Here is a 17068-nt window from a genome sequence, read left to right on the forward strand (position 1 = left end):
TTAGGACTTCTGTCAGTACAAAATTGTCATAGATTGTAGTGCTCCATAAATGTTGAAGAATTTAATTCTTTGTCTCTGTACTACATTGATTTGATTTTCTTTTTGTTGCAGTCCTTTAAGCATTTCAGAGTACAATATGAGGTAAAAAGGAAGCAGATTGAACTTGTAACCCAGTCATTAAGGAAAGATGGTAAGTTATCACTTGATCAAGCTATGGTGAAGCAAGCATGGGACAGAGTTTCTTCCAGGGTAAGTTGAAATTATTATGCTATACATATTTTATTAAATGAAGGATGAGAATTTAAAATCATTTAGACACCTGTTTGCTATTGATTTTATTAGGCATTAGAAACCTAAAAATGGACCAAATTCCTAGCACTGTTGAATTATTTTGCGTTTGTTTTGGGAACATTTACTGCACTATCATCTTCAATATTGCTTAAAGATAGAATATGAACTTTAAGAAAAGGACCGTACTTTGAGGTTTCCCTTTATTTGAAGTGTGTTAACAGTGCTTAGACAAGTTCAAAACATTGTTGATAAAAACCAAAGCATGCACAATGCCCCTTAAAAATGTGCATGTAAATTGTTTTAATGTAAATTGTTAGAGTTATCTGAGAAATTCTAATATAACTTTTTTATTATAACTAAGAAAATTGTACTGAATACTTCATCAATAAATGAAGCTTTAATTATATATTTGACCTTGTTGCAATAGTAATAAATTTTTATATTTGTGATATTAATTTTGTAATTTTTGAATTAAAAATCCCAAGCTGTTTATATTTTTGTACCAAATAAGAAATTATTAAATCATTATTGCTCACTATATGTTAATGGATTGCCAATAAGAGTCAGTATTTTACTGCTATACTCTCAACTCCACAGTCCTTTGGGACTCATTTGCACTTTACACATAGAAAATATGTTCAAAATAAAGATACAAAGATTTTGTGCAAGAACATTAAATAAATTACATCGGGTAGAAGATGATCTTGCTTCTCTTGCTGTGCCTATTAACTGATGAAATTCCAGGTCTTTAGCTTATCAGTTGTTCCAGTTTATATGTAGTCAGTTTTGTAACTCAGTTATCATTCTGGAAGGGAAATACATGAATCTACAAATCCTTATAGAGATTTTGTTGCCTGTGAGAATGCTGTAATTTCAGAACTGATGTGAAGTAGTATACCTAGGTTTATGTCTCTAACATACTCTGTTATATGGGATTTTGGTCTTGCAGTATAAAGCCTGATTTTTCTCAAGATACTTATTTTCTTGCTTAGTTATACAAAGAAGTTTAATCCTCTTACTTTTATTTCCTAGCTACTTGATTGGCACATACACCTTGATAAATCTCTTCCTGCACCTTTGGGTACCATAGGTGCTTGGCTCTATAGAGCAGAGGCTGCTCTGAGGGAAGAAGTAACTGTTCAACAAGCTCATGAGGAAACAGCGAATATAATACACCGGAAGCTTGAACAACATAAGGTAGATCTACATGATGCATTCTTTCTGTGCCAAATATTTCATTGTTTCCAAAACCGTAAATGATCCATACTATACAAAGAAATTATTATTTTTAGTTACTGTGGGTGGTGTCATCTTGATGGTAGCTAAAGCTAGGTGTCTTTTAGTGGTGACTTGAACTGTGACATCTGTGTATCTTTCAAGCAGTATTGAAAATTGCTTTTGAACATTCTTCCTTCATCTGTCTGAAAGATATCAGGTATTAATATTTTAATTGTTCCCCTATTCTAGGATTTCTGTTGGGTAAAATTCCATAGGGAGCTCATAAGTTGGGTATGTTGTTCAACCAATATGAACTTCTTAGGTGAAACAGGAGAGAGAGAGAGAGAGCAAGCATGCTAAGTGTACTGATAGTCAGTGCAGCTGATATGCACTGGAGGAACAAACAGAATGAAATGGGTTTTCATGGTGTCATGATGTCAAGTAGCACAAGAAAGTCCCCTCTGCTGTGGCAAACATGAAACTTTTCCAGTTGAATTTAAATACTTTTCCCATTATTCTTTGCTGAGTCCAAGCTCTCATTTGCAATCAAAACTGTGAGGTTTTTCTGTGCATTTCCATCATATATGAGAAAAATATAGGTAGATAGTGTTGGTGATATGATAAAATAAACTGAACCAGGAAATATGATAGAGAAAGGAAAAAGATGGTGTAGAGAAAAGCTGCAGTTGCAGCAGTAAGGCTGTATTGTTTTATAATGCTTTTTTCTCTATTGGTACTAATTTAAAACTTGATTGTAGCTTTGTTAATTTTTATGTTTTGGATATGGGTGGGTTTTTAATTACAAAGTAATGTCATGTAATGAAAAGCTGATAGGTTTCATAGTCATCTTGGAACAGATGTGATAGATAATGATAGTTTATCTGGGAGCTCGGTTGGGTCTTCTGCTTATTCTTTATTATAACTGTGGCAGCTCTTCTAACATAAGGAGTAGCTAATAAAATTTAACCCAAACAATATTAAAATCTATGAGGAAGATATTGTTTTCTTTCGAGGTCTAGTCTCTTGTAATGCTAAATTTCATGTGCTTTCTTGTTAACATCAAATGCTTCAGGATTTGTAAGATTTTACATTTGTTTATACAAAGCAAGTCAAATGCTTTTTTGTTCTTCTAATGTGAACACTATAGACCTCCTTTTGATACATTCATAAGAAAAACAATATTCTGTCCTAAACTGTATTTTCTTTGCATCAGAAATGCTGCTGTGAGGGCTTTCTACTCCAACAAATAAACTTTGATTTAGGTTAGTCTGTGCCAGAGGAGATTTCCCATGGGACTGGGATGGGGAAAGCTTCAAGGGAAGCATGTGTAATTATATCTGTTCCTGGAGTTTGTTTTCTCACTCATATTTGCATTGATGAATCCTAATGTGCTATTGAGTAGTACCAGAAATGCATTAGTGTATTTTTTCAGTCCTTGTTTCCTAGGAAGTTGTTTCGGCTTGTTTGTTATAGGTTTGTTCAGATAACATAATCATTTTCTCTATATCTTTATCTCATCTGACAATGGGTTATTTTAGTGAACTTTATGGTCATTTTGAAGTTAATACAAAACATACCATCTTATTTGAACAAACCTTCATGGAATCAGGCAAGCACTTCAGTTTATTTTAATTAATATTGACACCAAGATCCAGAAATTAAGGACAATGTCTCTGCTTATTGATGGTCATTTTGCAAAGCAGGATTTAATTTCATGAGACTGCTATATAAAAATATTCATGGGCTTCCAGCTGACAATGGATGAAACTGCTCAGTTTTAATTTGACCTACGAATGCATGTTAAGGGCATCCCTTTGTTCCAAGTCTTTCTTTTATGTGAGGGTATGTTAGTCACAGGATGTCCTCAGTGGAGTTTTTGCCATGGTAAAATCAGTGCATCACTTGCATCTGATAATGGCTAAATAATTTCTCTTCACGACAAGGTGTTGGCTGAAGTGGAAAACAACAAAAACATAGGTGGGTTGATGGGGATGGTGGGACCATTGGGTGAGCTGAGCCAATGAATTAACATTAATTTCTGCTGTGCAAGCACTGGGCGTTGACTGAGGAGGAACTACATAGGAATATAGGCATATTCCTTCAGCACATAGGAATAAATACACATCTGTGATCAATACACAAGCCTGGATTTTGTTCCTCCAGGTGAGAAAGGGGGAATCTTTGTATGATTTCCTTTGCTAATAGGCTCCTGAGCACTTTGTGCCAGAAGCTGTCTGTATGCAGTAAAATACCCACTGTTCTGTGTCCTCTCAGCCGCTGGGGACTTGATGTGTTATTGTTAAGGTATCTCTTCAAAGACTACTGCCAGTCATTCATTTTAATATGTAATCTCCAGGAAACCGTTTGAAGCGGTGTTGCTTAGTTACAGTTGAAGTGTGCTCTGCTGTAAGGTTTTTGCTGGTACAAGTCTTATCACAGGAATACAGGTCAGGTACCACATTCTGCATTTTCATGTAATATAGAGAGAGCAATCCTGAAGTCTTTTGATGCTGAAGGAGTGAAAAGTTCACTGAATTTTGAATATATACTTACATAAGGATCTATGGATCTTCTGCCTATATATATTGGAGTAGATTAGTTGCTGAAAATTTGAATCTGTACTTAATGAAGGTTAGTATCTGTTATAAAGATGTAAACAGTAAATTTAGAAAGATTATGCTGTTATGTTAGACTATTTGCAGACTGCATTTCAGGGATTATTTAATACAGCTAAGAGTTCTTGTTTTGTTAAACCTTTGCAGTGTATCTTCTGTTTTAAAATCTTCCCTAATTGTTAGACACAGTTTTAGAGAGCATCTTTTAAGGGGGTTCCCTACGTAAATGTTCAAGTTGATGTAAATGCTTTTGTGGTATGCATAAATAACCTTGCATGGAAATGTGAAAGCATGATCAAACAGTTAACTACATTGAGTCATCAGTGCAGGCTTAAAATTGTGCTTATTATTTCGATAGCCTACTGTGAGCCTTCTCTCTCGCTCTCACTCTGTCTCCCTCTCTTCCACCCCACCCCCCTTCACTCTCTCAATCTCTCTCTCTCTCTCTCAAAATCAAATCAGGATCTGCTGAAAAACATAGATGGTCACAAAAAGGCATTCCATGAGATCCACGGGGCCAGGTCTGTTAATGGAGTGCCTGTTCCATCTGACCAATTAGAGGATATGGCAGAGAGGTAAGGCTTTCCATCTGAAATAAAAACCTTCTGTGAATGAAAGGGAACCTGTTTGCTTTTTAATCTGTTCATGTAGAAATCGCTGTCTCTCATGTTTCTCAGTGGCAAGCCTTAAAAATTTGTAAGGGAAAACCTCCTAGAATATGCATAAAAATATACCAAAAAGCCTGATGCATTAAAGATTGATGACAATCAAATTAACCTATGGGTTTTGGAAGGGAATACTTTTTTACATTGATTCTGTTATTACTTATCCTTGGAAGAAATGTTATATAACAGGAGCTGGCATGCATGTAAAAAAAGGAAAAGAAAAAATGACTTTGCAAAACTTAGTAACAGACGTAAACTGATGATTTCTATGAATAAATAGAAATATAATTAATTTGCTATTAAAAAGCAGTCATCAGAATGATCATCATGCATAATTAAATGCTTGTAAACTGAATTAGGTGAAAGATTAGAAAAATCTGAACTGTAACTAAAGATTTAATCTCTCCTGCAAAAATGAATATTGCTATATTTTACTACACTGTGATTCGTTTTATAGGTTTAATTTTGTTGTCTCTTCATCTGAGCTCCATCTGCTGAAGATGGAGTTTCTGGAACTGAAGTACCGTCTACTGTCACTCTTAGTCCTTGCAGAATCCAAGTTAAAATCATGGATTATCAAATACGGAAGGCGAGAGTCGGTGGAACTACTTCTTCAAAATTATATTGTAAGTTGGGGTTGTCTTCTTTTTATAATTATTTTTGAAATATTCATATTTAAATTTGCTGGAAATTAATAAAAGAACAGAAACAGAAATGAGACTGGCCAGTCATCAGCTTTGTCTGCATTCTTATGGAATTTCTCTTCAGAGGTGAGTCTTTCTTCCCCATGGAGGAATTCCAGTCAAAAGGATAAAAATGAAAGTGATTCTCTGCACCATCTCTACAAAACCAGAAATAATGTCCCAGCTGCTAACTGCCCAACCATCAATTTAGCAAGCATATTTGGAGGTTCCAAATCCTAGATTTTTACTTACCTTAGATAGTAATCCCAAAGAACTTAATTTCATCTTCTGTTACAACTGCATAGATCCACTTTATAAAGACAATACACAGATTAAGTGTAGAGGAGGTATAGAGAGAAGAGGAGGTTTTTGGCATGCAGTCCACCACTGTACTGTTTTTTCCTTAAGTGCTCCAAATGAAGGAAAAAAGAGAAGTTAAGTTGCTTCTTTGTACTTGTTCAATAAACTATACTGATAGGGGAATAATTTTAAAGAATGTTTTTTCTTCTCCTGCTCTCCATTAGTATATTAAACCCATTACTTTATTTCTGCTCTACATACATTCCCTTTCAGGCTTATGCTGCTGGATCTTGTTAAATCCGCACTTGTCATGCCAAGTACTGCTGCACTTCTACATTAAGGCATGAGGGATTCTTTCAAAAGCAGGGCTGGGCTAAATACTTCTTCCTCCTTCTATCTAATCCATATGATGAAAATTGCACCGGAAAAATAATTTTGGAAAGAATTTATACAGTTATAGAGCCCTTCAGAGCCAGGACATTGTATAGAGAAAGTTACTGACACCCCCACAGCCTTTCTGTGTTTAAACTTTAGCAGTTAGGGACACATAAAGATTCAGGAATTAAGCTTTGTTTTAGACAAGCTTCGCCAAATTCAGATGGTTATTTAAAATAACATAGTTTGCTAGAGTGATGTGCAATAGCTAGGAGGTCCATTTATATACTCTGTTAAACTGTCAGAAAAACTATTAAAAGGTGATGAGAAATAATGAGGAAATGGAGAGCTTGACTTTGGGATTATTCTTTTATATCACATTTCTTTTTTTTTTTTGCTTTAAAATGAACATTAAGTGGTGAATTTGTATGTTATTTTGCAATTGTCTCAATTATCCTTGTGCTTCAGACCACTAATGCTGAGATGGTCATTAGGGGAAAGAAAATGCTTCCTTGCATCATTTCTGAAACTGCATCACATCAAAATGAGGAAACTGATACAAGAGGTTGAATACAGCTCCGTTTCATTCCTGATGGCCTTGACTTCTGGCTCCTTCCAGGTGTCCAGTGATGGAAAGGCATCTTTTTTCCTTTGGCTTACCTGGGAGCAATTTTCTAGGACCAAGAGCCAAGTGTTACTCCTCCAGTAAATTAAGACTCTTACATAGGAAAGCTGTAGTCAGTATCTTATCGTCAGTGACTGTATTAGTAGGAGATAAAAATGTAAGTATGTTTGTCTGCCAAAGCAGACTGAGCAACGTCAGCATTCTAGGAATATGCGTAGTTAGGATCTGGATGGAACATATGTCTGGAAAATATTTATGTACTGTAGCTTAAAAATAAAAGTGGTTGCTACTTTATCCTATCTTTTTTTCACCTGTCATATAAGAAAAGTAAAGGTCAGCATAAATCGTGCACCATCAACCTATACCAAAGTCTCATCTGTAACAGAGATACTGGGTACAGTTATCCATTGATTTTAGCTCATGGAACTGTGTTTTGGCATTGCTGTATTAGCACTTTTTTAGCACTGTATGCTATACAGATTTGAGAAAAGCTACATATTTTCTTTAAGGGACATTGTCAGGTGGGAGACAATATTAATTAGTAAAATATCTGTATTTAATTTTCGAAAATATTTCCAGTTGTTCTTGAGATCAGTATTATATAAATAGTCTGATACAGTCTTACTTTCTCATGTTAAGTCTTGCAGTGTTTGGTTCAGGGTAAAATGTCTGTGTGCATGGGTTTGGCAAAGGTGAAAGTCAGGAGTTTTTCACATAACTCATGGTAAAGCATGTAGTTCTTTATACAGATTGTTTTTTTAACAGTACAGCAAATAAAAATTCTCTTTGTCCTTGACTTCTAGTTTCTTGCATATAAACACATTCCTAATTACACACTAGTAACTGTGGTGATTAGACATAGCAACTTTAAAAGGTTTTAAAATAGATTTTTAAAATATATACTGGCTAGCAGATTAGTTTTTTAAATGGTTTCTTATGTCTATATAATGTGGGTTGATGAATACACAAAATCTAACCCTCCCCTTCAAAGTACATTGAACTTTGACCTCATCTGAAAATTGAAAAATCACACTAGTACACATAGAATCTTGTCTATTCTGATGTTTCAAAGCATATGTAGACATCTATGAGATGTACTTGCCTTCATTTTGTACATCTTTAACTGAGGAGGTATGGGAGGTAGTACATTACAAAACCATTGCAGAGCTCTAGACATGTACATTAGGTAAGGCAATATAAAAGTCTTATTTTAAAAAGTGTGGTTTTCTCCCTTTTTAAACAGTGCTAATGCAAGATATAACATATAATAATATAGAGACATAATTATATATCACATATAAAGGAAGTAAAGTTTCTGAAAGACATGTAAAAAAAAAGCCAGTGTCATTTGCCATAAGAGATAAAGAGGCATAAATGATAAAGAGCCATAACCTTGTGACCAGAATATTTCCAGATAAATTATTCATTCATAACACATTACACAGCTAAAACATCACTCACAAAGTGCTGTGTCACATTTTGGAAAAGCAGCATCTCTTTGTGCAGCATTTCCTTAACTTTCTTTTTACCATTTAGAAAGTAGGTAAAGGAAATCTGAGGGTTAAGTCAAATGTTTTTCTTATCTTAAAGTGAAACCTGCCTTTCTGTAAAGGCTTATAACAAGAACAATTTTTAAATTTTAATTGGATCTTATTTTTGTGGTGACCTATATGGTTGAATTTTTTTCTTTTATTAAAATAATTCCACTTAGATTTCAGTGTGAAACAGTTTCCATTAAATAACTCAGTTTCTGTACATTCAAAGTATCATATGCTGGTGAGTTTCAGCAAGTCAGCAACTAGCAGACCAACTAAGAACATATTAAATAATTTTTACGTATGCAAAGTAAATAAACTGTATGTGCAAAGGGAGACTCTGCTATAACATTAATTTGAAAAGGTGAAATTTATGTGTTATTTTATAATAAGGATATTTTAAATATTGTTATCGCAGAATCACATAGTGTTAGGAGTTGGAAGGGACCTCAAAAGATCATCCAGTCCAACCTCCCTGCCAGAGCAGGATCACCTAGACTAGGTCACACAGGAACGTGTCTAGGCAGGTTTTAAATGTCCCCAGAGAAGGATGAAAAAAATGAATGGATGAATAATGAAACTAAAGGTTGTCATCACTGTCCTGATGTAATTTCATGGAAATTATGCTTATGATTAATACCCATCTTTATTTTGTCTTTTGTATTTTTTTTTCTTTTCAGTCTGTTATCGAAAACAGTAAGTTCTTTGAGCAGTATGAATTTACTTACCAGATCTTGAAAAGAGCAGCTGAAATGTATGCCAAAGCAAATGGCTCAGGTAAGTGCCTATGTTTCTTCCATCATGGGGACAGTATTTTAATCTCTAAAAAAAAAAAATCTCTAAATATTTGCTTCTTCCATGCAGCAAAGGTGTACAGCATCTGCAGCTCACCTGAGAGGCTACAGCCTCTGGTAGCAATTTCACATATTCTCTATCATGAAACCTGCTGGTGCAGAGCCTGCCCTCTGCTCTTAAGAATCCTTAATCTCCAGAAGGTGGTCATGTTCAGACTTCCTAATGGGAGAAGTCCATGGTCCATGCTAACTTCTGGATCGTTTCAGTGTTGTTGATTTGTGCCAATATTGTGCCAGAAACCAAATCAGGAGTAGGGTACATCATGTTCTGGAAATGCTCCCTGGCTTGGCTTAATTTACTAGAAAAAGACAAGCAGAGAGTTGGTCCCAGTACTGTGGTAGTGTAGCAAAACTATCTCCTGATTTATTTAAGATCCTTCGTTAACTGTGAGAACCTATAAGAGGAAACCAAATTATATGTGAAGCATGGATATACATGAGAAAAACGTGTAGCAGATTCAGCAGCTGCCTCCTGTAATTCCTGAACACTGCTGAGTCCAGTGAGAATGCATGAGGGCAATATTTGACCTAGATAGTTACAGACATGAGATCACTGTAATCTCTGCCGAGGACGTGATAACACAATAATGTCCGTGGAGGATTGCTGCAGCTGCTGAAGTGGTTAGCAGATATGGAGAGAAAATGGGTATCTTTTTTATTGCAAAATTTAAGTTGATGACAATGACACTCAAAATTTACAAAAGTGAATAAGTTTACAAAGTATGCTTACAAAGAATAAAATTAATAGATTTATTCAATACTATTTAAAAAATCCTATAAAATACTTTTCTAAAGGGCAGCTACTTATATGAATTCAGAAACAGCAATGCAAATTAGAGGATACTTTTGCTAAAAAATATTTTTTAAATTATCTATATTCTGCATGTTTTATGAAGTCTCAGGATTTGCTTGGGTCCTTTATCTTCTCTCTGTTTTTTTTTTTTCTTCTGGAATGAGGACACACTTCTTCCTGTATTGACAGAAGGAAAATACTAAAAATTAAATGACAGAAATTAACAGCAGTTTGGTTTTAAAGTCAGTGGAAGGAAGATCAAAATTTAATTCAGTACTTCTCAATGCAAACATAATATATGTTTGTGCATATCTATTGTTTTCTGCTTTAAGGAATTTTTCTCTCTTGATTACTTTTATTTCTTTCTTATTTCTTTTATTTATAGACTATAAATGAACACCACACTGAATATACAGTGTGGCCATTTTAATATAGCACTCATTTTATGTACTTTCTTTATTCTTTAAGTCACAGGTTTAATTTCTCAGTCATAATTTTGCACTAAAATTGGGCTGTGAACGAAGTGTATGTATATAAAAGCTTACCGAAATAGAGTTTGCAGTAAAATAAAATTCCCTGATGAGAATGGATAAGCATAACATAAAATTAAGATTTACAGAAGTAATAATGAACCAAAATAATCTATGTCTTTTCTGTATCTCAGTGGAAGAAGTGGAGAATGTGATGAAATTCATGAATGAAACAACAGCGCAGTGGAGAAACCTCTCGGTAGAGGTGAGAAGTGTAAGAAGCATGTTGGAAGAAGTAATTGCTAATTGGGACAGATACAGCAGCACTGTGGCAGGTCTACAAGCTTGGCTGGAAGATGCTGAAAAAATGTTGAATCAGCCTGAACATTCTAAAAAGGTATGTGGTAGTGATGTATGTATCTGGCTATTTTGTAAGTTGTGAAATGTGAGATAATGTTTTTGCATTTGCTCAGGCTGTTTTACAAAATGTCATACAGGAAGAAGAGATTTTTTTTCCATTTCTGGCATACTGTCTACATTCATCATGGGTGTTTCAGTGTTTGTACGTATAGCGTGTACAGATATATACATACATACACACAGTGAAGGAAGGCATCATCTGTGATAACATTATCAGAGGCATCTTTGACATGAATATAGGGCAGCAGTTTTGCTCAGAAATAGGAGTGTTACACGATTCACTCAAAGGCAAATACAGCTTTTAACACCAAAGAGCAGGATCATATGCTGCGCATAAAGACACTTAAAGAATTTTTTTTCCACTCATTTTTGTACAATATAGATAAGAGATTTCAATATTAGTTGCCTTCACAGGACAACATTATTAATACATGGTGTTGTGGTTTTTTTGGTAAGTAAGTAATCCATTTCCCTGGCATTTTAGAATTCTTTTAGACAGTGTCTTTTGGGGACCTGCAGTCATAAAGATGTCTTTTTTTCTTTTTTAGTTCTAATATTACAGTATTGAAGCACTAAGATTTATGTTTGTGAAACTTCACTAATGACCCAGATTCACTTGAATGATATTGCATTTAATAGATGCTACATCTTCACCCAATCCCACTGTAGCAGCTATACAGGTTTTAACACCAAAGTATGGTTTTCATAGGTTTTAAGATGTCAAACTGACATCAGGTCAGGAATGAGTTTTATATTGCCTGACAGAACAGTGTAATTTTTTTGTAGAAGTTTGTTAATTTAAATTGATGTAAAAGGATGGAATATGCTTTTTAATTAAAAATAAATCTCTGAAAAAGATTCAATAGTCTGGTATAATATAAATACCAACAGTTATTTTTACTGAGCAGGAAGGACAGCTGATTTTAGCTCCTTGTGTATGTTTTATCTAGGTAACTTGGCAGTGTTTAAAATGTGATATTCTTATAGCTGTATACATTAATAAAATAAAAAATATTTTATTCTCATATCAGTTTTATATCTTTATTTTTAAAGATTTTCAAAGCAGAAATCTGAACATATCCATACAATATATATCTGCTTCTGATTTCTAACTGAAATCCAACAAGTACTTCTTACTGTTCTGATACATGAAGAGTTTAAAAAGCCTTGTTGAAAACCTTAGCCATGTAAGCATTTTTCTTCCCAGAATGGTTAATTTCTTTTTAAAATTACATTGGCTCAAAACTGTTAAAGATTACCAAGAGGTAACATAATCTACCTGTAGACTGATATACATATTTTAAGAGTTACTTGTACCATTCATGTGGAATTTAGCACTCCACAGCACTAAAGTTCACTTAGATACTTCTGAGGGTAGTTCTCATTTACCAATTATAATATTTGGATATTAAAACCAAAAAGCAATACTTATATTGGTATCTACAGTTAGTAGTCATATAACCATCAGCACAAACATCTGGAATCCCAGGTGGAAGAGGACAACTGCTGCATGGAATATGGCATAAAACTTTTTTAAACATTTCCAAATATTTGTTCTGTAAAACCACAAATATATCAATTATGAGATTCAAAGAGTTCATTGATAGTCATTTGCATGCCTTACCTGCATTACTAAAACCCATCATACTCTATCCTAGGCAAAGACCATGGTAACCCCTTACCATGCTGTCATGTTTTCTTTTTTCCATTATCTCTGTATGATTTCAAGACCAGCAAGTACCACTGTTCTTTTTACAAAAAAAGTGGTTTGTTGGCTTTCTCACTGGTTTCTGTTTTCAGAAATGTTACTGTGAATGTGTAGCACAGGTCTTGCAAAAGAATCAGTATGCACTTGGATTTTTCTACTGCAAAGTACTAGAAATTTATCAGTAAGTGTATAAATGAACAAACTGGTCCTTCTACAAGTCCTATATTTACTTCCAGTACCTCTTAAGCACTTATCATCGTAACCTCGTGACTGCACTCTTCCACACCTTTTTCCGACAGCTATATCTAAAAGGTATCAGAGGGCTTCTAGATCTCGTGAGGACTTCCTTAAAAAGAGCTGAATTGTTTTAATTGCGAATGAGCTGTGTTTCCCAGGACCTTCCAAACTTGTGCAAATTTAGGCATACTTTAGATTGATTTCTGTACTAGAGAGACTCCCCAGCAAGGTCTGGGAATAAGTGTGCCAGAGCAAAGACACAAGTAGTTTCCTCCATGTGCTTTTTTCTTCTTGACCTTCAGTAGGCCTGACCATTGGAGAACTGACCAGTGCCAGATTCAGTAGACTTCATTTCTTTTGGATGTGCTCACAGAGGGTAGCCTTTGCACAAAGCAAGGGTTTTTGCCCCGCTGTGAGTAGAAGATTCAAACTGCACATACAATTTGCTGCAATTATTATGTTTATTCATTGATACATCAGTACAGAGCACCTGTACTCTACTGATCTCAGATTTAGGAATTTAAAACATGGTATACTGTTCAAGTCTCTTTTCAACAAATTTGAGCAATATATATCCATATGACGTTTTCTTATTTGCTTTAGCTGGTGATCAAATTTTCCTTTCATAATTTAATGTCAAGACTATTTGAAAAGGTTTTGGAAAGGTGTTTTCATTTTCTTCTTCAGGATTTTTTCCGGCATTTGCCTCATTGGATCCAACAACACACAGCCATGAATGATGCTGGTAATTTCCTGATTGAAACATGTGATGAGACCATTTCCAGAGACCTTAAACAGCAGCTTCTTCTATTAAATGGAAGGTGGAGAGAACTGTTTATGCAAGTTAAGCAGGTATGAGTTTTTGCTGTTGTTACTTTAAAATACTTACTTTCTCATTTCCATGCAATCAAGACAGATTTGCTCCTCTATCAGGACTATAGGGCAACTTACTAAAGTACCTAACCATTCATCATTGTTTGAATAAGAAATTAATCCCTGCAAGCAGTTTATTTTATTAGGGCTTTTCCTTTGTTTATCTTTTGGTCATACAGCTTTTTATTTTTATTTTTGGACATTTTCAGCTAGTATAAGCTGTAGATTTTCTTTATGGCCTCCTGTCTTGAAACAGTGAATTTTATTTATGCATATCCTCTACTGTTTCTCTAAATAAAACCATTTAAGTAGCTATTGTTATTGTAAACTCTGTAAAACTAAACAGTGAAAATGGTGAAAGTGAATAATTTTATTATTATTTAATGAAAGTGTACATTCACTTATTGTACTGTAACCATAAACAGGTACAATGCAATTTAATTAACTGTTTTCCCTGAATTAGTCAGACATTAGTTCTATCTTATGCACAAGGAAGAACTGATAGTAAATGAAAAAAATACTCTTTAGCTCATGGAAGAGATTCAGCTGATTGGAAAAGAAGTGTTATTTCTATATTTGCTCTTCAAAAAGCAAAGGGAAGATGTGAGATAAAATTACACAGAAGTATTTCACACCTCATAAACACATTAGAAGATATCTTTGCTATAGTCAATATACATCTAATGATAATTTCCCCTTCCAGTGTTTTTAAATAGCCGTTGCCTGTTTGAAGATGCTAAATCTATTTTCTTTACTGGCATGGTTATTTCCATTGCAGTCACTTTAAATGAAAAAGCAAATAATGATTGCACCTTTTTTATTGTAACTTTTCCAAACTGTTGACTAGAATGTTCTCAAGCTTTATTTACTGATGATATTTAGGGTGATTCACTGTGAAAACAGTAATGCACAGGATGTAAATGTCTCTTCCTCTACTTATGCAGCTTCTTTTATATGCTGGCTACATGGGTTTTCTCACAGTCTTTTCACCATTGCTGTCATATAGTTCGTTTGACTTTCTAAAACTTGTGTTTCCCTTCTCCAGCCAGCAGTTCATTTATTGAAATTTCCCTTATCCTTCAGCTTTCCTAGGGATTTTCTGTTCTGTTCTCTTTTCTGATTTTTCAAAATTGATACTGTGGGTAGTGAGAAATTAATTGAGATGTTGATTCTAGATAGAAGCAAATGAGAGTTTGGCTTTCTCCAAATGACCCAATGCTCTAAAAAGGCTGACCTCTTGGATGAGTGTTGCTTTTTTCTTTTTTCTTTTTTTTTTTTTTTTTAGTACCAGCACTATTGAAAATAATGCAGACAATTAGTGTCTAACAAATTAGAAGATTAGTTTACATTATTTTGTATTTTGTATCATGCAATTTTTCCAGCAAACAGTTGTCACTGAAAACATGCTAATTCTCTTAGGTCATTACTTAATTGCCAGATATCTTTGGGGTAGTTATTTTTTTTTGTTTGTTTCTTTTTACTTTACATTTTCTTAGTATGCTCGAGCAGATGAACTGGACAAAGTGAGGAAGGAATACTTGGATGGTGTTGCCCATTTGACAGCTTTTATTGATGGAAGCAATAGGAAATTTTCAGTCCCCATAGAAGTGTCCTTCCTTGATGTCAAGATGTTTGTACAAGAATTAGAAGTAAGTGTCTTCCTTCCATTCCTTACTTTCTCTTTCATAAGAGAGAAACTTGTAACTATATAATTCTAAGAGCATAAAATTATTTTAGTATACATTTCCATCATTATTGTTTTGGAGTTTTTTTGTATAATTTCTGCTATAGGTAATATAAATCATTATATTCTCTGAGTGACATTTCTAGAGCACGTTTCCAATACACTATCTCACTGGATGTTTCCTTTTGTGCAGTTTCAAATCACATGCAGGTGAGATGACTGATACCCTTTGGCACAGTTTTCATGCATTTGAAATATGATTCAGTATTCACTATAATCAGTGATGAAACAATTGATAATTGGACTAGCTATCTTTTTGTCTCTTGCGAACAGACTTTTATCTCCCATAAATACATGAATACATTTGTTGAAATAGTTTTTTAAACCTTTGTTTCAGAATATTAAGCAGAAATTGCCTGCAATGGAAGCTCAGTACAAAATGGTTACAAGAACAGCGCAACTTGTTACAAAAGAAGTTTCCCAAGAGGAAGTGAATGAAGTGCTTGGAACTTTGACAAGAATCAAAGAGCAGCTGAGCAAGGTTGCAGAATACTTTTTCTACACAACACATGTTGCTGACTGTTGAACTAATAAATAGTAAGCTTCCCTACATAAATGCTCAAATATACGCATTTGAGCAAATATCTATTTATAGATTGAATTCAGGGTGGAGAAAATGTTACTTCTTTTAGACTTTAAGACTACTATCCTTAAATTTAATATTCTTCACTTTAAGAAGTAATACAGAATCAGGGTTGATCTATGTTAAAAGAGGCAAGTAGCAACTGTATAAACCAACATGCAGAGGAAGCTGCTATTTATTGAATTTTACAACTTTCTAAATATTTTTCTTTAAAATGGCCAAAGGTTAAGGAGTATTCTTGTGCCTTGCTGTATGAATGCCAGCGTCTGCTGTCTCCACTGGAAGAACTGGAGAAACAAATCACACACTTTTATGAATCTCTTGAAAAAGTCAATGAAATAATTTCTATCCTGGATCCTGAAGCACAACCTACAACTCTTCTTAAACAAAAAGCCCAAGTAAGTTTCAAAAACATCTTACAAAGATTTGCTGCCTTTGAGTATTTACAATTAGCTTTCTAGGAATTTGGATTGCAACTCGGTAAACTGAGCAAATGTTTCTTCATATTCAGGCAACCAGTGTAGCCTATCCTAAACTCAGCTAGGCATAAACATGCAGAGACTGAAATGTTTTTTCCCTCCTAGTGCATGTGGTTTCAATCAAAGAAGTAAATATGAGACTTTTTTTCTTATCTAGTGGAAATGAGATTGAAGTATCAAAATTACATTTTTTTATTATTAAGCAGATGGAATAACTTGATCAGGAACTTCTCTATTTTTTCCTGGACAATTAGGAAATTTTCTTAGAAGTCAGGAAGTAGTGTCTTTGAAGTGCATTGTAGTACGTTAGCTTTTCCACCTGACCAATAAACATTTCATTCTGGAGCAATTCAGAGCTGGTCAGAACTCACTTAGAAAGGTAAAAGAAAATATTAGGAACTTGTGTAGGAATTGGCATTTATTCTTGTGTATGTGTGGAATATAGCCTAGAAGTAGTCCCTCAAAAGTGATGTACACATTTCATTAGAATTGGACTTAACAGGTAATATAATGAAGTAGATTTTAATTTTTTTATGGGAAGCTGAAGTCTTTCAAAACCATTTAGAGTCCCTTTCAAAAAAAATGGAATGAAGATATTTA

General features: G+C 34.2%; 1 protein-coding gene across 1 annotated transcript in view; it reads left to right on the forward strand.

The window, feature by feature from the left end:
* The window catches only part of LOC104541525 (nesprin-1-like), a gene marked incomplete at its 3' end in the record, with an annotated part of 37314 nt that extends 20927 nt beyond the window's left edge, over positions 1-16387 (forward strand). Inside the window, exons 9-18 of the mRNA XM_010185607.1 lie at positions 112-249; positions 1324-1488; positions 4587-4699; positions 5247-5415; positions 8988-9084; positions 10619-10821; positions 13477-13641; positions 15159-15311; positions 15744-15887; positions 16214-16387. Of these exons, the coding sequence (XP_010183909.1) occupies positions 112-249; positions 1324-1488; positions 4587-4699; positions 5247-5415; positions 8988-9084; positions 10619-10821; positions 13477-13641; positions 15159-15311; positions 15744-15887; positions 16214-16387 (1521 nt within the window). The remainder of the gene's footprint in view (positions 1-111; positions 250-1323; positions 1489-4586; positions 4700-5246; positions 5416-8987; positions 9085-10618; positions 10822-13476; positions 13642-15158; positions 15312-15743; positions 15888-16213) is intronic.
* Positions 16388-17068: the final 681 nt, after the last annotated feature.

The sequence above is a fragment of the Mesitornis unicolor genome, unplaced genomic scaffold (genome assembly GCF_000695765.1).
Source record: "Mesitornis unicolor isolate BGI_N332 unplaced genomic scaffold, ASM69576v1 scaffold15650, whole genome shotgun sequence".
Taxonomy (NCBI): Eukaryota; Metazoa; Chordata; class Aves; order Mesitornithiformes; family Mesitornithidae; genus Mesitornis; species Mesitornis unicolor.